Below are 23484 nucleotides of genomic sequence, written 5' to 3'. Positions count from 1 at the left end.
CACACTAGGGACAATTTACACATACCGTACACAAGCCAATTAGCCTACAAACCTGCCAGTCTTTGGAGTGTGGGAGGAAACCGAAGATCTCGGAGAAAACCCACGCAGGTCACGGGGAGAACGTACAGACTCCGTACAGACAGCGTCCGTAGTCGGGATGGAATCCAGGTCTCCGACGCTGTCAGGCAGCAACTCTACCGCTGCGCCACCGTTTCTATTTATCTCCTGTCCTGGTTGGAATCATGAATCTTTTCTGCATACTTTGCAGGTTAATGACATCCTTCCTACCAACCGGGTGACCAGAACTGCACACAATACTGCGTGTGGTCTCACTAATGTCACATGATGTCCCAACAGGTGGCCTGTACTAGTTCTCAGTGCCCTGACTTTTCCTTGATGCGGGCGGTCACGGTGGCGCAGCGGTAGAGTTGCTGCCTTACAGCGAATGCAGCGCCGGAGACCCGGGTTCCATCCCGACTACGAGTGCTGTCTGTACGGAGTTTGTACGTTCTCCCCGTGACCTGCGTGGGTTTTCTCTGAGATCTTCGGTTTCCTCCCACACTCCAAAGACGTGTAAGTTAATTGGTTCGGTAAATGTAAAAACTGGATAGTGTTAGTGTGTGGGGATCGCTGGTCGGCGTGGACCCAGTGGGCCTAAAGGGCCTGGTTCCGCGCTGTATGGCCAAACTAAGCTAAACACCACAATACCCGTGTCCAGGTGGGGCCATCACGACAGGTCACTGTTAGGCATGTGGCTCGCTACGTGTACAAGTGCTGGGGGGTGGAAGCCGCTCACTTACTTGCCAATGTCGTTCGGCAGAAACTGCAGCGAGACATCATTGAGGGAGAGATGAGCCAGCATCCGCAACTGTGTGAATCCATCAGGCAGCCTGCAGGAGAAACACTGTGAGCACAGCAGGCAGCGGACAGCAAGGGTACGTGAGGACACAAAGCAAGGAACCCGGGCAAACATCTGCCTTCACCAACTTAGACAATAGGTGCAGGAGGCCATTCGGCCCTTCGAGCCAGCACCGCCATTCTCTGTGATCATGGCTGATCATCCACAATCAGTAACCCGTTCCTGCCTTCTCCCCATATCCCTTGACTCCGCTATCTTTAAGAGCTCTATCTAACTCTTTCTTGAAAGCATCCAGTGAATTGGCCTCCACTGCCTTCTGAGGCAGAGAATTCCACAGATTCACAACTCTCTGGATGAAAAATATTTTCCTCATCACCAATCTAATTGGCCTACCCCTTATTCTTAATGGATATTTTCAAGACAAAGATAGAAATCATAGAACACAGAAAACATAGAAAAAATAGTTGCAGGAGTAGGCCATTCGGCCCTTTGAGCTGATCGTCTAAAATCAGTACCCCATTCCACTTTTTCCCCCATAATCCCTTGATTCCGTTCATCATAAGAACTAAATGTCTCTTGAAAGCATCCAGTGAATTGGCCTCCACTGCCTTCTGTTGCAGAGAATTCCACAGATTCACAACTCTCTGGGTGCAAAAATGTTTCCTCATCTCCGTCCTAAATGGCCGACCCCTTATTGTTAAACTGTGACCCCTGGTTCTGGACTCCCCCAACATCAGGAACATGTTTCCTGCCTCTAGTGTATCCAATCCCTTAATAATCTTATATGTTTCAATAGGATCCCCTCTCATCCTAAATTCCAGGGTATACAAGCGTAGTCGCTTCATTCTTTCAACATATGACAGTCCCGTCATCCTGGGAATTAACCTGGTGAACCTCCGCTGCACTCCCTCAATAGCAAGAACTTATTTGCCATTTTGAGATCACCAACCCTCCCTCTGCCCAGTCACCTGTGACCCTTCACCCTCCCTCTGCCCAGTCACCTGTGACCCTTCACCCTCCCTCTGCCCAGTCACCTGTGACCCTTTACCCAAATATAGACTAGTACCGCACAGAAACAGGCCCTTCGTCCCAACTCCTCCATGCCCACCCACCTAAGCCAGTTCCAATTGCTCACATTTGGCCCATATTTCTCTCAATCTTTCCTATCCATGTACCTGTCCAAACCTTTTGTAAATGTTGTTATTGTACCTGTAACAACTTTCTCTGACATCCTCTACCTTGAGAGTGTTGTGCAGCCACTCTGACACATCCTGTACCCTGGCACCAGCGAGGCAACACAGAATCACAGAGTCCTGTATGTTGCCTCAGAATTTCCTGTCTGTGCCCCTAACCATCAGGTCTCCTGTCTCTCTCGCCCTGTCTGACTGCACCCTAGCCTACTGTGCCTCAGAGCCAGTCTTGATGCTGCAGACACGACAGATTTTAGTTTAGTTTAGAGATACAGCGTGGAAACAGGCCCTTTCGGCCCACCAGGTCAGCTCCGACCAGCGATCCCCGCACATTAACACTATCCTACAGATAGACACAAAATGCTGGAGTAACTCAGCGGGACAGGCAGCATCTCTGGAGAGAAGGAATGGGTGACGTTTCGGGTCGAGACCCTTCTTCAGGCTTTTTTCAGACATTTGCAAGTAGTTCACTGTACCTGGAAAGAGGGTTCCCACTGAAGTCAGCGATCTCCAGAGACTTGCAGAATTTAATACTCTCGGGGATTTCCGGAATATCTGCGGAAACAAAAACAGCCGGACATGTTGAGAACCAGCCGGTCAAGCAGGAAACTGGCCAGACCACTGCTGGGGTTCAAGGTCAGAGAACTGTTAGCCAGCACAGACCACTGCTTTTTTTTAAATTCAAAAATATTTATTCAAATATTAAAATAATATATACAATACAATAAAACCAAAACAGAACCCACCACCAGAATATTATACAAACAAATATACCTATTGAAACTATTATACAATTATATTACAATCCCCATCCAGGATACATCCAATCCCCCGCGGTGCCCAGCGGTCCCGGAATCCCCCAGGGTGCCCGTGGACAGCGCGTAGTCCCTCTCCAACACCACCCTGGCACGGACGTAACCCCGGAAAAGGGGCAGGCAGCCGGCTCGGGCAGAGCCCTCTTCCGCCTGGCGCCGTGAGTCGCGGATGGCCAGCTTGGCCTGGCCCAGGAGCAACCCAACAAGGACATCTTCGGCCCTACCCTCTCCCCTACGCACAGGGTGTCCAAAGATGGTGGGTGAAAAATGCAGCCAAAAAGCAAGGAGCAGCCCCTTTAGATATTGGAACAGGGGCTGCAACCTCACACACTCCATGTACACGTGGTACACAGACTCACACACTCCATGTACACGTGGTACACAGACTCTTCCAACCCGCAAAAGTGGCAGGCGGCTGGCGAGTCTGTGAACCGCGCGAGGAACAGGTTGCAGGGGACTCCTCGGTGCAATACCTTCCACCCCAGGTCCCCGATGGAGAGGGGCAGAATCCCTGCGTAGAGGGACCCCCACCGCGGGGTCACCTCGTGACCGGAAGGCAACACCGACCGCCACTTAGTGTCCGGACGGTGGACCAGGGCGAGGAAGTGCAGGGTGTGGAGGAGGAGCCCGTACAGGACACACCTCCCTGCGTCTCGGAGGGAGATGAAGGGTGTCGAGGAAATGCGGCTCATGTTGTGTGGGACCGGCTCCCGGGAAGGATTACGGCGCCTCGGTCCGACGAGTACTTCCGGCTGAGCGGGGGTTTGCTCAGCCGCAGGTACTCCACACATTTGAGCCTCTCCGACACCCAGCGGGGCAGGACAAGGGCCGGCTGCTCTCACGCCTGGGTCGCCGCCCTCCGTCAGCGGAGGGGGGGCCCGGTCGACAGCAACCAGGTTCCAGACTCTCAGCAAGTCCCGGTAGAAGCCGGGCATCCCCAGCAGGACAACACGGCTGACGCCCACCATCGGGATCCGCGTACCTGCTTGAAGGCAGCGGCCCCGTTGGAAAAAGTGCGTCGCCAGCACGTGCCACCTGGGAGGACGCTCCGAGTACAGGTATCTCTGCAGAGTCCTGAGGCGGAGAGCCGCCAACTGGGTGCGGATGCACACCAGCGACTGCCCGCCCTCCTCAATCGGGAGACTCAGGACCGCTGCAGAGACCCAGTGCTTTCCGTTGCCCCAGAAAAAGTCCACCAACTTCTTCTGGATGATCCCAGCAAAAGTGGCTGATGGGACCAATGTGGTCAATCTGTACCAGAGCAGGGAAGCCACGAGTTGGTTAATGACCAACACCCTGCCCCGGTAGGAAAGCTGCTGAGGAGACCTGACCAGCGCCCCAGTCGGGCGACGACTTTCAACTCCAGCTCCTGCCAGTTCGCCAGCCAGGTCTCCGCGACAGGACTCAGGTAGACTCCCAAGTAAAGGAGGCGCGTGGTGCTCCACGTGAAAAAACGCATCTCCTCAGGGAGGGAGTCCACCTGCCAGGGACCCACCAAGTGTCCAGAACATTTCCCCCAATTGATCCTTGCAGAGGAGGCGGCCGAGAAGACTCGTTGGCACTCACAGACCACTGCTGGGGTTCAAGGTCAGAGAATGTTAGCCAGCACAGACCACTGCTGGGGATCAGGGTCAGAGAACCTGACACCAATGCTGGGGTTCGGTGCTGGGCCCGTTACTGTTTGTCATCTACATCAATGATTTAGATGAGACATACAGGGCAAGATGAGCAAGTTTGCTGATGATACAAAAGTGGGTGGATTTGCAGATATTGAAGATGGTTATTGAAACATAGAAAAATAGATGCAGGAGTAGGCCATTCGGCCCTTCAGGTAAGCACCTCCATTCATTATGATTATGGTTAATCATCTAAAATGAGCACCCCGTTCCTACTTTTTCCCCATATCCCTTGATTCCGTTAACCCTAAGAGCTAAATCTAACTCTCTCTTGAAAACATCCAGTGAATTGGCCTCCACTGCCTTATAGATAGTCATAGAGTCATAGAGTCCTACAGCACAGAAAGAGGCCCTTCGGCCCATCGTGTCCGCGCAGCCCGTCACCAAACACAGTCTAATTTTAATCCCATTTTCCCGCATTTGGACCGTAGCCCTGAATGTTGTAGCATTTCAAGTGCCCATCCAAATGCCTCTTAAACGTTGTGAGTGTTCCCGCCTCCACCACCACCCCAGGCAGTGAGTTCCAGACTCCAACCACCCTCTGGGTGAAAAAGTTCTTTCTCACATCCCCCCGAAACCTCCCTCCCCTTACCCTGTATCTATGTCCCCTCGTTGTTGAACCTTCCACCAGTGGAAGAAGTTCCCCGCCATCTACCTTATCTATGCCCCTCATGATCTTGTACACCTCGATCGTGTCCCCTCTCAGCCTTCTCTGCTCCAGGGAAAACAACCCCAGTCTGCTCAGTCTCTCCTCATAGCCGAGGCCCTTCATGTGGCAGAGAATTCCACAGATTCATAACTCTGGGTGAAGATGTTTTTCCTCATCTCAGTCCTAAATGGCCTACCCCTTATTCTTAAACTATGGCCCCTGGTTCTGAACTCCCTCAACATCGGGAACATTTTTCCTGCATCTTGCCTTTCCAATCCTTTAAGAATCTTATATGTTTCTATGATCCCCTCTCATCCAGAGAATACAACAGTCGACCCATTCTTTCATCATATGTCAGTCCCGCCATCCCGGGAATTAACCTGGTGAATCTACGCTGCTCTCCCTCAATAGCAATAATGTCCTTCCTCAAATTAGGAGACCGAAATTGTACACAATACTCCAGGTGTGGTCTCACCAGGGCCCTGTACAACTCCAGTAGGACCTCCTTGTTCCTGTACTCAAATCCTCATGCAATGAAGGCCAACATGCCATTAGCTTTCTTCACTGCCTGCTGTACCTGCATGCTTACTTTCAGTGACTTACTTTCAGTACAGGCACACCCAGGTCTCGTTGCACCTCCCCTTCTCCTAATCTGACACCATTCAGATATTAATCTGCCTTCCTGTTCTTGTCACCAAAGTGGATAACCTCACATTGTCATTTACATGGACCGGACGCACAGCCTCAGACCGGATCGGACCAGTCCCAGTCCCAGTCCCGGACCGGATCAGAGTCCCAGTCCCGGACCGGACCAGATCGGAGTCCCAGTCCCGGACCGGACCGGATCAGAGTCCCAGTCCCGGATCAGCGTCCCAGCCCCGGACCGGAGTCCCAGCCCCGATTGGAGTCCCAGCCCCAGACCGGATCGGAGTCCCAGCCCCGGATTGGACTCCCTGCCCCGGATCGGAGTCCCAGCCCCGGATCAGAGTCCCAGTCCCGGATCAGCGTCCCAGCCCCGTTTGGAGTCCCAGCCCCGGATCGGATCGGAGTCCCAGCCCCGATTGGAGTCCCAGCCCCGGATCCGATCGGAGTCCCAGCCCCGGATCAGAGTCCCAGCCCCGGATCAGAGTCCCAGCCCCGGATCGGACTCCCTGCCCCGGACCGGAGTCCCAGCCCCGATTGGAGTCCCAGCCCCGGATCGGAGTCCCAGCCCCGGACCGGATCGGAGTCCCAGCCCCGGATCAGAGTCCCAGCCCCGGATCGGACTCCTTGCCCCGGACCGGAGTCCCAGCCCCGATTGGAGTCCCAGCCCCGGATCGGATCGGAGTCCCAGCCCCAGATCGGAGTCCCAGCCCCGGACCGGATCGGAGTCCCAGCCCCGGATTGGATCGGATTCCCAGCCCCGGATTGGATCGGAGTCCCAGCCCCGGATTGGATCGGAGTCCCAGCCCCGGATCGGAGTCCCAGCCCCGGATTGGATTGGAGTCCCAGCCCCGGATCGGAGTCTAAGCCCCGGATTGGATCGGAGTCCCAGCCCCGGACCGGAGTCCCAGCCCCGGATTGGATCGGAGTCCCAGCCCCGGATCGGAGTCCCAGCCCCGGATCGGAGTCCCAGCCCCGGATCGGAGTCCCAGCCCCGGATCGGAGTCCCAGCCCCGGATTGGATCGGAGTCCCAGCCCCGGATCGGAGTCTCTGCCCTGGCTAGATCGACTCCTAACCTTGGACTCGGTCCAGTCTCCCTGCCCCGGCTGGACGGGTCCGGATTCGCAGACAGGACTGGACTAGCCTCACACTCACCGTTGCGGGAGATGTCAAGCTCCACCAGCTGCATGAAGTTGGCCACCTCCGGCGGCAGTCGTTGGATCTCATTGTCGCTCAGCCCCAGTTTCCGCAGGTTCAGCAACCGGAAGAAAGGCTGTTGGACAAGGGAGCAGAAACAGACGGCGATGAGCAGGGGTGACAAGGCTGGCGTGTAAACAGATGCTTGTGAACATGACCAGATCCATCCTGTGGCTGCACCCTGGCCGGTTGTAACACAACTCCTGGGGCCTCAGTCCTGCAATACACAGCAAGACGGCTGCGGCCAGCAATGCTACCTCTACCTCACCTGCCTCCTAACTCATCCGCTGGCAACACGTCCCACTCCATTCAACTCTTCCCCGTCCAAGCATGGCCGAGCGCATCCCTAGTCCGCACACGTCCCATTGGCAGTGAAGCAGAGCCTGGCAGAGGCACAGCTCAGATGCCCGACCATTGGAGGGTGGCTAATGTCATGCCTCTCAGTGAGATGGGCTTCATGGACAAGCCTGGCAACAGCAGGCTGCTCAGCTCGACACAGCGGTGGTGAAAGTAACTGAGGGGCCTCTGAGGGCAGGATCTATCTGCATCTCCGGTCAAAGTCAGTCACAGAGCCTTGTAGCAAAGAAACCAGTCCCTTCAGCTCATCCATGCCACCAACTCGTCCCATTTGTCTGAATTTGGAGCATTTCCCTCTCAACCTTTCCTATCCATGTGTCTTTTAAATGCTGTTATTTTACCTTCCTCAACTACCTCCTCTGGCAGCTCATTGCATGCACCCACCACCTTCTGGAAAAGATCTCCCTCAGGTTCCCATTACATTTTTTCCTCAAACCTTAAACCTATGTCCTCTGGTTCTTGATTCCCCTACCATGAGAAAATATGCATTCACCCTATCTATTCCCCACATAATTTGCTACACCTCGAAGATCACAAATGCAGAAAATACTTGCAAAGATGTTACTGGACACAAGGGAGTGAGTAAAAAGGAGAGGTTGGGCTGGCTGGGACATGGGTTTAAGGTGAGAGGGGGTAGATTTTATCAGAACCTGAGGGACAATTTCACAGAGTCGTGAGTGTGTGGATCAAGCTGCCAGAGGAGGTAGTTGAGGCAGGAACTATAACAACATTTAAAAGACATTTGGACAGGTGCATGGATAGGAACGTTTGAGGGGAACATGGGCCTAATGTGGGGAAAGTGGGATTAGAGTAAATAAGCATGGATGAGGTCGGCTGTAAGGTCCTGTGCTGTACCTTTCATGATTCAACAACCCCACAGGCATGGCCACGGATGGAGGAGTTTGTGAGGAGGGAAGTTACCGTGAAAGCAGCAAGGTCCATGTCTCATTCTATCCGTGGGTTCAACTACTGGGCTGTGCCAATAACTGAGCTGCAGCTGTGCAGCTAATCAATCAGAGAGATTGATCCCACATCATCTTCTGCACCAATTTCACAACACAACCTTTGCATTTACACATCAATGAGTCACAGGGAAATTTGAACAGATAATACATTAGCATGCAAAACTGCTTTGAAGCCTGGACAGGGTAAAACTGCACACAATGGTGTGGCAACAACGTTCCTACCACAACCCCACACAGAACCGACAGCATGCAGATGGACGAGAAGAGTGCCGGGGGGACTGAGAGCAGAGAGTGGAAGAGAGGGGAGAACAAGGGTGGGGGCAGAGTGAGAGAGGAAGAGGTGTCGTGTGAATGTTTTTTCTGGTTTCAAACTTTGCTGAAGTTTTGCATGTAATGGTAATAAGTGTCCTAATTTCCATGCAACCCCTCCCTCTGTCAACACTAGAGCACGGAGTGAAATGGGTTGTTGGGCTTGCAATAATGCTCCTGGATAAGGATGACTTCCATCCTGCACTCAACTCGCTTGGACCATGGAAGCATCCAGACCCTTCTTCAGTTTTGGAGAGCCAAGCACAGGCAAATAGGACGAGTTTGGATAGGATATCTTGGTCTGCATGGATGAGTTGGACTGAATGGCCTGTTTCCACAGTCAGGGGCCACAGTCTAGAATAAGGGGTAGGCCATTTAGAACGGAGATGAGGAAAACCTTTTTCAATCAGAGTTGTAAATCTGTGGAATTCTCTGCCTCAGAAGGCAGTGGAGGCCAATTCTGTGGATGCTTTCAAGAGAGAGTTAGATTGAGCTCTTAAAGATAGCGGAGTCAGGGGGTATGGGGAGAAGGCAGGAACGGGGTACTGATTGTGAATGATCAACCAGGATCACATTGATTGGTGGTGCTGGCTCAAAGGGTCGAATGGCCTCCTCCTGCACCTATTGTCTATTGTCCGTGTTGTATGACTCTCTGACTCTCACCTGGTCCCATCTGCCCATAATTGTTTTAGTTTAGTTTAGAGATACAGCGTGGAAACAGGCTCTTTGGGCCCACCGGGTCCGCGCCGACCAGCGGTCCCCGCACATTAACACTATCCTACACCCATAAGGGACAATTTTTACATTTACCAAGACAATTATCTTTGGAGTGTGGTAGGAAACCGAAGATCTAGGAGAAAACCTACGCGGGTCACGGAGAGAACGTACAAACTCCTTACAGACAGCGCCCGCAGTCAAGATGGAGCCCGGGTCTCCGGCGCTGCATTCACTGTAAGGCAGTAACTCTACCGCTGTGAGACCGTGGCCGCCCATAATCTCCTCCCTTGTTTGAGTTACCAGCCGCTGTCACTACTCTTTCTCTCACTTCTACCCACTGGTTGAATTCCCCATGCAAGGTAGCAACCCAAAACATCAACCATCCCGTGACCTCCAAAGATGCTGCCTGAACCAGTGCTGAAATATCTTTACCCTGTATCTTGGTGATGCGCTCAACTCATGATGAAGCATCACTGATTTAAAATTGACCAACATGCCCACCCTGGCATTCCATTCAGCACTGTGGAATTTATAAACACGGCCCATTAGCCACAGACATTTTACACAAACGAGTGGGCACAACTTATTTTCTGCTTTCAACAGAGGGCTTCTGTCCTATGACTTGGATTATAGAATAGTGCAGCACAGAACAGGCCCACAATGTCTGTGCTGAACATGATGCCAAGTTAAACGAATCTCCGCTGCCACATCCCTCCATTCCAAGCTTCCTGTCTTCTGTCTAAACGCCTCAAACGCCACTCTTGTATCTGCAACCACCCAGCAATGGATGCAAGGCACCCAACATCTTCTGTGGAACAAAACTTTCCCGCGCACATCCTTTAAACTTTCCCCTCTCACCTTAAAGCTTTACCCTCTAGTCTTTGGCATCTCCACCCTGAGAAAATGGTACTGACTGTCTACCCTATCTCTGTCTCTCAAAATTATATATATACTTTGTAAATGGCCAGCTGGGCTGAGGAATAATGGGTGATGGAATTTAACACGGAGAAATGTGAGGTGTTGCATTTTGGGACGTCTAACATGGGCAGGACCTACACAGTGAATGGTAGTGATCTGGGTAATGTTGTAGAACAGAGGGATCTAGGAGTGCAGGTGCATGGTTCCTTGAAGGTCGAGTAGCAGGTAGATAAGGTGGTCAAAAAGGCTTCTGGCACATTGGCCTTCATCAGTCAGAGTATTGAGTACAGAAGTGAGGTGAGGCCGCAATTAGAGTATTGTGTTCAGTTCTGGGTCCCATTAGTTATAGGAAAGATGTTTGTCAAGGTGGAAAGGGTACAGAGAAGATTTAGGAGGATGTTGCCTGGGCTAGAGGGTGTGATCTATAGGGTGGGTTGAGTAGGCTGGGATTCTATTCCTTGGAGCGCAGGTGGATGACGGTTTATTTTTTTGAGGTATATAAGATCATGAGAAGAATAGATCGGGTGGATGCACAATCACATAGGTTTAAGGTGAAAAGATTTAATAGGAATCCGAGGGATACTTTTTTCACACAAATAGTGGTGGGTGTATGGAACAAGCTGTCAGAGGAGGTAGTTGAGGCAGGGACCATCCCACCATTTAAGAAACAGTTAGACAGGTACATGGATAGGGCAGGTTTGTAGGAATATGGGCCAAACACAGGCAGGTGGGACTAGTGTAGCTGGGACATGTTGGCCGGTGTGGGCAAGCTGGGCTGAAGGGCCTGTTTCCACACTCTATCACTCTAATACTATATGATATTAATTTTAGGTATATCACGGAAAGGAATACTTGGGAACCTACTTCAGCAACTTGCAAGGGAACTTTGAAGAGGACTGGCGACCTTCACAGATGGGAATAAAGCTATTTTGGGGGAAGTGATCATGGGGGAAAACTGTTTTTCAGGTGACACAGGCACAAATTGATGTGTATTGATGTTAGTGAATTGTTAACATGAGTACACAGATGCCCAATTAGTGTAGAGCATCGACAGATGCTCCTCGACTTACGATGGTGCAAAGGCCATACACATTCAGTGGACACTGTACTTTGAATGTTGATCTTTTCCCCGGCTGGCTGACCTGTCCGCTGCTCAGACTGGCCGTGTCTTACGCGGTACGATACTCTCTGGTGATGCCGGGCAACGGCAGCGAGCCGCAGCTCCCAAGCAGCCACCATTGGGTAGGTTAGGTGCATTCAATGCATTTTCTAATGATATTTTCGGTTTACGATGGGTTTATCGGAAAGTAACCCCATCGTAAGTTGAGGAGCACCTGTATATCAATCTATTTTTTACAGGTAGTCTGCTATGACACACTTCTGCAGCACAAAATTAATGTAATGTGAGTGATAAATAGGGAATACAGCTTGCATTCCATGGCCTGAATTGTTTTCACACCATTTTGATTGGTAACTAGAGAACCACTTAAAGGTGACTTTTGAAACTTATGTTTAAAAAAACCTGTCTTGCTATTAAACAGTATAGGGATAAAAACCATGTTGCCTTGTGACTTCCCTACAGTAATCGGACACCACTGTCTGACGAATACAATTGCCATTTCTACAGCAAGCAATCACTTCTATGGACACGTGCAACTATATTAAATAATGCAATATCCTGTGGTATTATTTTTACTTTTACCTTGCAGTAACAGAAACAAACTTACTGCTAATGAAAATAACCCTCCTTGGACCATTGTGCCAAAAAAGTTATTACAAATGTGAAACTCTAGCCCCTGACTCCCTTTCACACAATTGTCTTTATAAAGTGAACCTCTCCAACACAATATTTGTTAGGAAGGTAACTATTGTGTTACAGCATTCTTATGACAGTTGCTATCATATTAGTTGTAATGCTTCACATTATATTACTTGTGATTGTTCATTTAATCTTAATAAACTTTTAGAGTTCTGCCCATGCTGCTCTGTGGGACTTGACTAGTTTTGGACAGCTCTGGTGTGTTCAGGCTGATCTCAGATCAGATGTATAGCTGCCTAAATGTACTTGTTTCAAAGTCGTCTTCTTGAGCCAAATTATCTGCAGCTCATTCTCACCTCGCTCACAACTAACAAAGGCCTGTTTCCCTTATCACCGTTACTTTTTTGCACATCTTTCATTCATTTGTTCTATATCACCATCTTTGTCTCTCGTTTCCCTCTCCCCTGACTCTCAGTCTGAAGAAGGGTCTCGACCCAAAATGTCACCCATTCCTTCTCTCTCTGAGATGCTGTCTGTCCCGCTGAGTTACTCCAGCTGTTTGTGTCTATCTTTGGTTTGAACCAGCATCTGCGGTTCCTTCGTACACAAAGAATCTTTGGAATTCTTTGCACAAGGGTTGAGGATACTCGGGACAATAGATATTTGGATGTCAAGGGAATCAAGCATGAGAGGTATGGTGGATCAGCCGTATCCATTCAGCAGGCACATGGGGCTGAGGCCCACTCCCACTTATTCTGTTTTTTGTAGTCTAAAGGTCACCCAAATGCCTGCTGCCCTAGTCCTCACCCCTGTCATCGCATTGACCCATTACCACTGTGCTCACTGGCCTGGACAATCAAACCATGGCGGCAAAATTAAGAGGCAGATTATTATTACAATGGTGTCAGATTAGGTAAAGAGGGAAGTACAACGAGACCTTGGTGTCCTTGTACACCAGTCACTGAAAGTAAGCGTGCAGGTACAGCAGGCAGTGAAGAAAGCTAATGGCATGTTGGCCTTCATAACGAGAGGATTATGGAGCAAAGAAGTCCTTCTGCAGTTGTATAGGGCCTTGGTGAGACCACGTCTGGAGTATTGTGTGCAGTTTTGGTCTCCTAATTTGAGGAAGGATGTCCTTGCTATTGAGGTAGTGCAGCGTAGATTCACAAGGTTAATCCCTGGGATGGAGGGACTGTCATATGAGGAAAGATTGGAAAGACTAGGCTTGTATTCACTGGAGTTTAGAAGGATGAGATGGGATCTTATAGAGACATATAAAATCATAAAAGGACTAGACAAGCTAGATGCAGTAAAAATGTTCCCAATGTTGGGGGAGTCCAGAACCAGGGGCCACAGTCTAAGAATAAAGGGGAGGCCATTTAAAACTGAGACGAGAAGAAACTTTTTCACCCCGAGAGTTGTGAAAACTCTGCCACAGAAGGCAGTAGAGGCCAATTCACTGGATGAATTTAAGAGAGTTAGATGGAGCTCTAGGGGCTAGTGGAATCAAGGGATATTGGGAGAAGGCAGGCACAGGTTACTGATTGTAGATGATCAGCCATGATCACAATGAATGGCGGTGCTGGCCCAAAGGGCCAAATGGCCTCCTCCTGCACCTATTTTCTATGTTTCTATTCCCATTTTAAAATGCTCACCCCAGTTTTCAAATCCCTCATGATCTCAGCAGCCACCTGAACTGTTGAGTCTGTTAGACATTTGGATAGATATACGTGGATGGGAAGGGTTTAGAGGGCAATGGGTCAAATGGACTAGGCTAGAATGACAACTTGGTTGGCATGGACAAGGTGGGCCGAAGGGCCCTTTTCTGCACTGTGTTCCTCTGCTATCTCCACAGCTGCTACCTGATCTGCTTAGTAATTCCAGTACTTTTAATTTTTGTCCTTCATTATCTGCAGCTTTTCACCTTGAGATCATTAGACAATCAAAAGCGTATCAGGATACAGCACAAAACCATGGCTAACAATCGGACAGTTGAATGGGGAGGTACAAAGTATACAGGAGTGCTGTGTGCTAAACAACTCTCACTGATCAAATATTTAAACAGGCATTGCAAGATTAAATGTGTCCCAACCCCTTCCTCGAACAATCAGTGCACGTCTGACAAAAACCACGTGTTACAGATGTAATACTGAAACAGCGTAGTCTGTGTGAAACTGTACTGAGCCAATGTCACTTGGCACAACCCTAATCCCAACTAAATCCCCAGATATCAAGCAGTCTCTACAGCCACAGGGCTACAGGCACGAAGGCTAGATTCAGCTGCTCTCAGCAAGTTAAACGTCGACTGTACTCAACCAGGAAGCAGACAGCTCCGTGGCTAAATGACCACAGATGCTGCAATCCTGGGTAAAAGACAGCAAGCATGGAGGAAAATGGACAGGCCACATACTCCAAACGCAGCCTATCCAAAGTCCACGACCGATGACACCTTGACCCAAAATGTCATCTGTCCATGTTCTCCAGAGATACTGCCTGACCTGCGGAGTTACTCCGGCATTTTGTGTCCTTTTCTTTACCACTCTACCTAATTATGCTGCTTCTTTCAGGGTGTGATTAACTTGGAATCCAAGATTCCCGAGAGCATTAATGCTGCCGAGAGCCCTGCCATGAACTGGGTACTTTCCCTTTACATTTGACATTTCACATCTTTATTTTGTGCTCTACAATACAATACAATATATCTTTATTGTCATTGTTCAGGGGTACAACGAGATTGGGAATGCGCCTCCCATATGATGCAATAAATTAATTAGCTAGTCAGTATTAATTTAAACAACCCAGTGAAACAAATTGTAACAGTTTTAAAACAGAATAAAGTGCAAGTAGGTCTGTATAATAAGAGATATAAGAAGATAACTGCAGATGTAGTATAAGAAAATAACTGCAGATTATTTTGCAAAATAACCTCCCCCCTCAACTCCATCCAAGGACTCAAACAGTCTTTCCAGGTGAGACAAAGGTTCACCTGCACCTCCTCCAACCTCATCTATTGCATCCGCTGCTCTAGATGTCGACTCATTTACATCGGCGAAACCAAGCGCAGGCTCGGCGATCGCTTCGCTGAACACCTGTGCTTGGTCCGCATTAACAAAACTGATCTCCCGGTGGCCGAGCACTTCAACTCCCCCTCCCATTCCCAGTCTGACCTTTCTGTCATGGGCCTCCTCCAGTGCCATAGTGAGGCCCACCGGAAATTGGAGGAACAGCACCTCATATTTCGCCTGGGCAGTTTGCAGCCCAGTGGTATGAACGTCGACTTCTCCAACTTTAGATAGTCCCTCTGTCCCTCCCTTCCCCTCCCCCTTCCCAGATCTCCCTCTATCTTCCTGTCTCCACCTATATCCTTCCTTTGTCCCGCCCCCCTGACATCAGTGTGAAGAAGGGTCTCGACCCGAAACGTCACCCATTCCTTCTCTCCCGAGATGCTGCCTGACCTGCTGAGTTACTCCAGCATTTTGTGAATAAATCGGCAAGTAGATCTGTGCCGGTTCACTGTTCACTTAGCAGGACCGGTTCATAGCAGCTATGGCCCTGGGGATGAAGCTGTTCCTGAGTCTGGAGGTGCAGGCGTAGAAGGCCTTGTATCGTCTGTCCGATGGTAGAAGTTCGAACAGACTGTTGCAGGGGTGTGAAGAGTCTTTGTGGATGCTGGTGGCTTTTCTGAGGCATCGTGTGTTGTAGCTACCCTCATTGCCTCAGTAGATGAACCCTCTACGCTGTCCTCTGAGTGTGGTGACATTCTTCCTTAGTAGTTTAGAGATACAGCGCGGAAACAGGCCCTTTCGGCCGACCAGCGATTCCCGCACATTAACGCTATCCTATACTAGGGACAATTCTTACATTTGCCAAGCCATTTACCAATCAACAGCCTGTGTTTGAGTCATTTAGACAGGCACACACATAGACAAAGAGTGGAGAGATACGCTTCATGTGCAGGCAGTTCAGAATGTTTAACATGATATAATGGTTGGCACAAACACTGTGGACCGAAGGGTCTGCTCTTGTGTTGTGCTGCTCTTCGTTCTCATGAAAGAGAGGCTCTGTTTTTGGATGTTAGACCCTTTGCCAGAAAAACAAGAGTGACGGGATCAGCGGATGGCTGCAAATGAAAGAATCTTTAGCAAAAAAAAACCCCAAGTGTTGGAGGAACTCAGCGGGTTAGGCACCATCTGTGGAGGGAATGGACAAATAAGGCCAGTTTTCAGGGAGAAGGTGGTGGAGGTAAGTGCAGAACAAAGCAAATGTCTGATGAGAGGAGTTGAGATAGCTTAATGGGAGCTGTTAGCAGTACATTAAGCTTCAAGACAAGGTGCTGGAGGAACACAGTGGGTGAGGCAGTGGGAACGGAGAGACACACAAAATGCTGGAGTAACTCAGTGGGTCAGGCACCATCACTGGAGAGAATGAATACGTGACGTCTCGGGTCGAGACCCTTCTTCAGACTGATGTCAGGGGAGGGGGCGGGAAAAGACAGAATGTAGTTGGAGACATGAAGACTAATGGGAGAATTGAGAAGGGGCAGGGGATAGAGAGGGAAAGCAGGAACCATCTGAAATTAGAGAAGTCAATGTTCATACCGCTGGGGTGTAATCTACCCAAGCGAAATATTAGGTGCTGTTCCTCCAATTTTCGCTGGGCCTCACTCTGACAATGGAGGAAGCCCAGGACAGAAAGGTCAGATTGGGAATGGGACGGGGAGTTGAAGTGCTGAGCCACCGGGAGATCAGGTTGGTTAAGACGAACTGAGCGGAGGTTTTGCCGTTTGAGCCTGAGGGAATGGTCCTGACCTGATTGTGCATGATCAGCCATGATCACAGTGAATGGCGCTGCTGGCTCGAGGGGCCAAATGGCCTACACCTGCACCTATTGTCCATTGAAACGTCATCAATCCATTTCCTCCATAGAGGCTGCCTGAGCCACTAAGTTGTTTTTTTGATCAAGATCCCAGCATGTGCAGCTCCTTGTGACAGCACACTAGTTTGTTGAGTTTATTGTCACGGTAGTGCAAGGTTGTGGGGCATCCCAGCCGTGAAGATGACAGGAGTAGGATAAGAGAAACTGAGCTGACATATTAAAATAGGTAATGGCACCTGGACAGGTAGCTTGTGCAGTGCTGGAGCGGAACCATGGCTCTGTTGAACAGCAGCCCAGGGCAAAGTCTGGATGTAATAGTCAGTAGCCAGGGTTGCAGGCAGGAGATTCGGTGGTAACAAGGCAGTCTCCAGGATGCTGTGTTGCCGCCTTTATGCAGGGTAAGGATGGCAAAGAACAGACACCGCATATTCTGGTTGGGAACCACATTGCTGTTCATATTGGCAGCAATGATGTAGGTTGGAAGAAGGAGAATATAGGTTAGGCAGTAGGTTGAAAACCAGACACAGAGTGCTAGAGTAAAGGGTCCCAACCCAAAACATCACCTATGCATGTTATCCAGAGATGCTGCCTGACCCGCTGAGTTACGCCAGCACTTTGTGTCATTCATGTAAACCAACAACTGCAGGAAAAAAACCTGCAGATGCTGGTTTAAATCGAAGGTAGACACAAAATGCTGGAGTAACTCAACGGGTCAGGCAGCATCTCGGGGGAGAGGGAATGGGTGACATTTCGGGTCGGGACCCTTCTTCAGACTCATGATGTTTCGGGTCGAGACCCTCCTTCAGACTGAAGAAGGGTCTCGACCTGAAACATCACCCATTCCTTCTCTCCTGAGATGCTGCCTGACCCGTCGAGTTACTCCAGCATTTTGTGTCTGCAACCAACAACTGCAGTTCCTTGTTTCTATGTTGAAAAACAGGTTCTCCAGAGTTGTAATCTCATGCCAGCAGCTAGTGTGACGAGTGAAATGATAGTGCAGTTCAATACGTGGCCAAAGAGCTGGAGGCAGGCTGCAGGTACATGGATCACTGGGCTCTCCTCCGGGGCAGGTTGGACCTGTACAAGAGGGACAGGTTGCTCCTGAGCTGGAGGGGAACCTTCTCGCATGGAGATTCACTGGCGCTACTAGAGAGGGTTGAAATGGGAATGGCATGGACTGGGAACCAGAGCAGCAGGTCAGCAAGTGAGTTGTGACAAGGACAGAGACTTGTTTGTGAGAGGGATGGGACTGGTAGATCAATGTACCAGTGTTTTGTTGTTTCCCACATGATACAGGCGGAGAAGTTGCTCTGCCACGGCACGGTGGGGCTGCAGTCGAGTTGCTGCCTGACAGAGAATGCAGCGCCGGAGACCCGGGTTCCATCCCGACTACGGGTGCTGTCCGTACGGAGTTTGTACGTTCTCCCCGTGACCTGCGTGGGTTTTCTCCGAGATCTTCGGTTTCCTCCCACACTCCAAAGACGTGCAGGTTTGTAGGTTAATTGGCTTGGTAAATGTAAAAATTGTCCCTAGTGGGTATAGGATAGTGTTAGTATGCGGGGATCGCTGGTCGGCGCGGAACCGGTGGGGCAAAAGGGCCTGTTTCCACGTTGTATCTCTAAACTGAACTAACTGCGACCATGTCTGTTTCCACCACTTCTACTGGCAGCAAGTTCCAGACATTTACCATCCTCTGGGTAAAACATCTCCCCATCTCTCGTGGCTCTACGCAAAGATGGCCATGCTGATCTTGAAAAGACACAAAGTGCTGCAGCAGTCAGGGGATTTAAGGGGATTACTCCTTTCCCCGGTCACCATTTGCCTTTAATGTACCTGTATTACTGAGTTCTCACTCTGCAATGCGAAGATGTAATTACTGAGGATGACGGACGATTCTCCGTGATGTTCGTAAAGGCGAGTTGCAATGAGAGACGGAAGGAAACCATGTGTAGTCCAGTCCTTCCACACCCAACACCTTGTTTTGTCAAAAGATTTTTATAAGAAGACAAAGTGCTGTAGTAACTCAGCAGGTCAGGCAGCATGTGCGAAGAATATGGACAGGTGAAATATTTTGGGTCGAGACTCTTTGAGACTTCACGATACACACTTTGCCACACCGACCTTGGGAACCACAGCATCGTTCACATCACCAGGAGCCAATGACTGCTGGGGCAACCACTTCCTGCAGCTGTGCAAGATGCCAGTGAGGCCACAGCAAAGGTTGGCGGTGCAGCCCTGCTCACCACACCGTGGAAAGGATGTGGTGCCATGAGGCAGAGTGCATCAGAGATTCACCAGCCTGATTGTTGCCTGCAGTGGAGGGCTTTAGTTGCATGCTAAGAATGGACAGGCTGGGATTGTTCTCACTGGAGCTCAGAGGGCCGACAGGTAACTGTACACAGGTTTATAAAATCATGAGGAGCATGAATAGAGTAGATAAAGACATACAGGTTTGTAGGTTAAATGGCTAGTGGGTATAGGATAATGTTAATGTGCGGGGATCACTGGTCGGCGCGGACCCGGTGGGCCGGAAGGGCCTGTTTTCGCCCTGTATCTCTAAACTAAACTAATAATCACGGTCTTTTTCCCAGGATGGGGAGGCTAAGATAAGAGGGCACAGGTGTAAGATGAGAGAGAACCCGAGGGGCAGGTTTTTCACACAGAAGGTGGTGGGTAAGTGGAATGAGCTGCCAGAAATAGGTCCATCTCCTCAATATATTCACTGACTTGGCGTCAGCCGACAGTGGAAATGAACTTCAGCAGTTGTTCGCTCTCTGCGTGAAAGGACTTTTCCTCATCTCCGTCCAGTTCTCACCGTGAACCTCGAGACCCAGTGTTCTACAACACCAGCCCAGGACAACACCCACCCTGCATGCACTCCACCGCTTACATGTCTCATGGAACATAGAGCAGTGCGGGCCATTCGGCCTCAAACTTGGACCAGGGTCTCTCTGAACATCAATGCTCCTGCCATTTACTGCATATTTTCCCTCCCAAAGACCAACATCTCACACTTGTCTGAAGTAAATGAGTTGGGTAGAATAACGTGTAAAAGACACTTGGACATATACATCGACAGCAAAGCTTTGGTGGGATGTGTGTCAAACAAGAGCAAAATGGACCAGCTTAGACGGGGCAAAAAGAAAGATATAAAATACTGGTAGGAAAGAACTGCAGATGCTGGTTTAAATCGGAGGTAGGCATAAAATGCTGGAGTTACTCAGCGGGACAGGCAGCATCTCTGGAGAGAAGGAATGGGTGAAGAAGGGTCAGTCTGAAGAAGGGTCTAGACCCGAAACATCACCCATTCGATGAAAGGACTTTCGCCTTAACCAACCTGATCTCCTGGTGGCACAGCACTTTAACCCCCCCTCCCACTCTGGCCTTTCTGTCCTGGGCCTCCTCCATTGTCAGAGTGAGGCCCAGCGCAAATTGGAGGAACAGCACCTCATATTTTGCTTGGGCAGTTTACACCACAGCAGTATGAACATTGGCTTCTCTAACTTCACATAGTTCCTCGGTCCCTCTCTATCCCCTCCCCCTTCCCAGTTCTCCCACTGTCTTCCTGTCTCCTACGACATCCTATCTTTGTCCCGCCCCCTCCCCTGACATCAGTCTGAAGAAGGGTCTTGACCCAAAACGTCACCCATTCCTTTTCTCTCGAGGTGCTGCCTGTCCCACTGAGTTACTCCAACATTTTGTGTCTGCCTTCAAAATACTGGAGTAACTCAGCAGGTCAGGCGCCATCCCTGGAGAAAATGGATAGAAGATAGGAGACTGATTGTGATGGGTGATGAGAGAGGTGGAAGAGAGCTTAGATGGGCATTTTGGCCATCTAGGGCCAAAGTGCCTGTTTCCATCCGGCTCAGTTAAGCCAAAGGATCTGTTTCCATCCTGCATGACATGGACTCCATTAACCCCATCTTATTCCCTGCTGATCCTTTGACAAAATTCTTCATTATGCGTATCTCCACCAAGTTTATGTCACCTGCAAAGTTATTAACCATCCCATCTACATTTACGTCCAAGTCATTTATATACACCGATCAGCCAAAACATTATGACCAAGGCTCATCGATGCACGAGGGCAACGAAGGCTATCCCGTCTGGTTGGAAGCGACAGAAGATCTACTGTGGCACAAGTCCCAGAAAATGTTAATGGTGGTCACGGGAGGAATGTGTCTCAATACACAGTGCATCGCACCCTGCTGCGTATGGGACTGCACACGGAGGACCAACAGCATATTAGGCAGGTGATCATAATGTTTTGGCTGATCGATGTATATCACCACCAACAGAAGTCCCAGCAATGATCCCTGCAGACAGAATTCATCCTGATGTACTGAAAGGCTGGAGAGGTATTTGTGGGTGGGAAGTGATAACCCACACACGAGAGTGCGGCATGCCCCAACTGCAGGGGAGCCTCCCTGATCTCTGCACAAGGAAAGCACAACCATCAGCCTCCGTGTCAAAATAAGGGCTCAGCATTCAGGAAATAAATCTCTCACAGAAAACAGATTGCTGGACATCAATAGATAATAGGTGCAGGAGTAGGCCATTCAGCCCTTCGAGCCAGCACCGCCATTCAATGCGATCATGGCTGATCACTCTCAATCAGTACCCCGTTCCTGCCTTCTCCCCATACCCCCTCACTCCGCTATCCTTAAGAGCTCTATCCAGCTCTCTCTTGAAAGCAAGGGAAACTGAGATATGGCAGGGGACTGAGTGTAGAAGTTGGGATGTTATATTACAGGTGTAGGAAGGAACTGCAGATGATGGTTTAAACCGAACATAGATAGACTGAAGAAGGGTATCGACCCGAAACATCACCCATTCCTTCTCTCCAGAGATGCTGCCTATCCCGCTGAGTTACGCTAGCTATTTGTGTCTATCTTATGTTGTCTTACAAGTGTACAAGACATTTGTGAGGCTGCAGTTGGAGTACTGTGTTTAGTTTGGGTCACCCTGCTGTAGGAAACTAAAATGAGTGCGGAGAAGATTTACAAGTATGTTACCTGAGCTTGCGGGCCTGAGTGATAGGGTGAGGCTGGGTCGGCTAGGAGCACAGGAAGTCCAGAGGTGATCTTATAGGGAGAATAAATAAGGTGCATGCAGAGTCTTTGTCCCAGGGTGGGAGAATAGAATCAAGAATTGGAGGACATGGGTCAAAAGTGAGAGGGGAAAGGTTTAATAGGAATCTGAGGGGTAACATTTTCCATTGGCACATAGAACAAACTGCCAGAAGAAGTAGCCAAAGCAGGTACTATAACAACATTTAAAAGATATTTGAACTGATACACGAATTGGAAAAGTAAGAGAAATATAAACCAAACGCAGGCAAACGAGCTTAGATGGGCACCTTGGTCGGTAGACAGGTGGGGCCAATGGCCTGTTTTGTGGTGTATTACTGCACTACCTGGGTTTATAAGGAAGTGGCGTTGAGCTACGAGTACAGCCACAATCTCACTGAGTGGCTGAGAATGCACAAGGAACCTGCAGCCCCCTGCTTCTGCCTGTCAGGTTGCGAGGCCATTACTATGATCGCACCAATCCCCTGCTCCCCGCAGGTGATGAACTTCTCCTAAACGGCATGGGCTATTTGCCCAACAACAGGTGCCCTGGACCAGATCATCTCCTCTCCACAAATGCAACCACCCGCTGTGGCCACTGGCTTTGCAGACACCTCTATCAGTCAAGAGGGACTGAGGCTCCTTCCCTCATTCACCTCCACCCAGTCTGCTCCACCAACCCTCATCAACAGACCCAACACAGGCCACTCCACGTGGAGATGTCTAGCAAGCATCTCTCCAACCACCCTCTCCCCACACCTCCGGCCCCCCTCAGTCCCAGCTCACCGACCCTCAGTCAGTCAGCCAGTCCCAACTCGCACACACCTAGTCCCACCTCACACACAACCAGTCCCACCTCAAACCCCACACCCCCTCCTCACACACCCCAGCCCCCCCCTCATTTACTCTACACACCTCATCCCCCTCACACACTTCACACACCACCCACCCTTCACACACCACCCCCCCTCCCCCACACACACACCCCCCATACCACCTCATACACACACACCCTCCACACACACCCCACAACACCTCACACACACAACCACACCACCTCACACCCCACGCACACCCCCCTCACACACACACCCCTTTCACACACACCCCCTCATACCCCACAACCCTTCGCACACACCCCTTTCACACACACCCCACACCACCTCACACATACTCACCCCCACCCACCCCCTTCTGCCCCGGGCAGTCTCTCCCCCGCCCCCCGTCCCGGGCCTACCTTGGGCAGCTCCCGCAGCTGGTTGGAGTCGAGCAGCAGCTCCTCCAGGCTGCGGCTGTAGCGGTAAATCTCCTCGGGGACGCCGCTGAGCGAGCAGTGGCGCCGGTCCACCACCTCGATGTGCCGGTTACAGCGCCAGAGCGGGATACAGCGCAGCATGGTGACCGGTACCCGGCCCCGCACTGTCTCAGACCCCGGCCTCGGCCTCTCCCGGCCCCGCACTGTCTCAGACCCCGGCCCCGCACTGTC

General features: G+C 50.4%; 1 protein-coding gene across 1 annotated transcript in view; it reads right to left on the bottom strand.

Annotated features, from left to right (window-relative positions):
- scrib (scribble planar cell polarity protein) overlaps window positions 1–23484 on the bottom strand; it is a 152726-nt gene extending 129242 nt beyond the window's left edge. Inside the window, 4 exon segments of the mRNA XM_078424311.1 lie at window positions 801–890; window positions 2526–2604; window positions 6988–7105; window positions 23236–23484. Of these exon segments, the coding sequence (XP_078280437.1) occupies window positions 801–890; window positions 2526–2604; window positions 6988–7105; window positions 23236–23394 (446 nt within the window). The 5' untranslated portion in view covers window positions 23395–23484.

Source organism: Rhinoraja longicauda, chromosome 2 (assembly GCF_053455715.1).
Source record: "Rhinoraja longicauda isolate Sanriku21f chromosome 2, sRhiLon1.1, whole genome shotgun sequence".
NCBI classification, from domain to species: Eukaryota; Metazoa; Chordata; class Chondrichthyes; order Rajiformes; family Arhynchobatidae; genus Rhinoraja; species Rhinoraja longicauda.
This window is presented reverse-complemented; position numbering and strand designations above follow the sequence as displayed.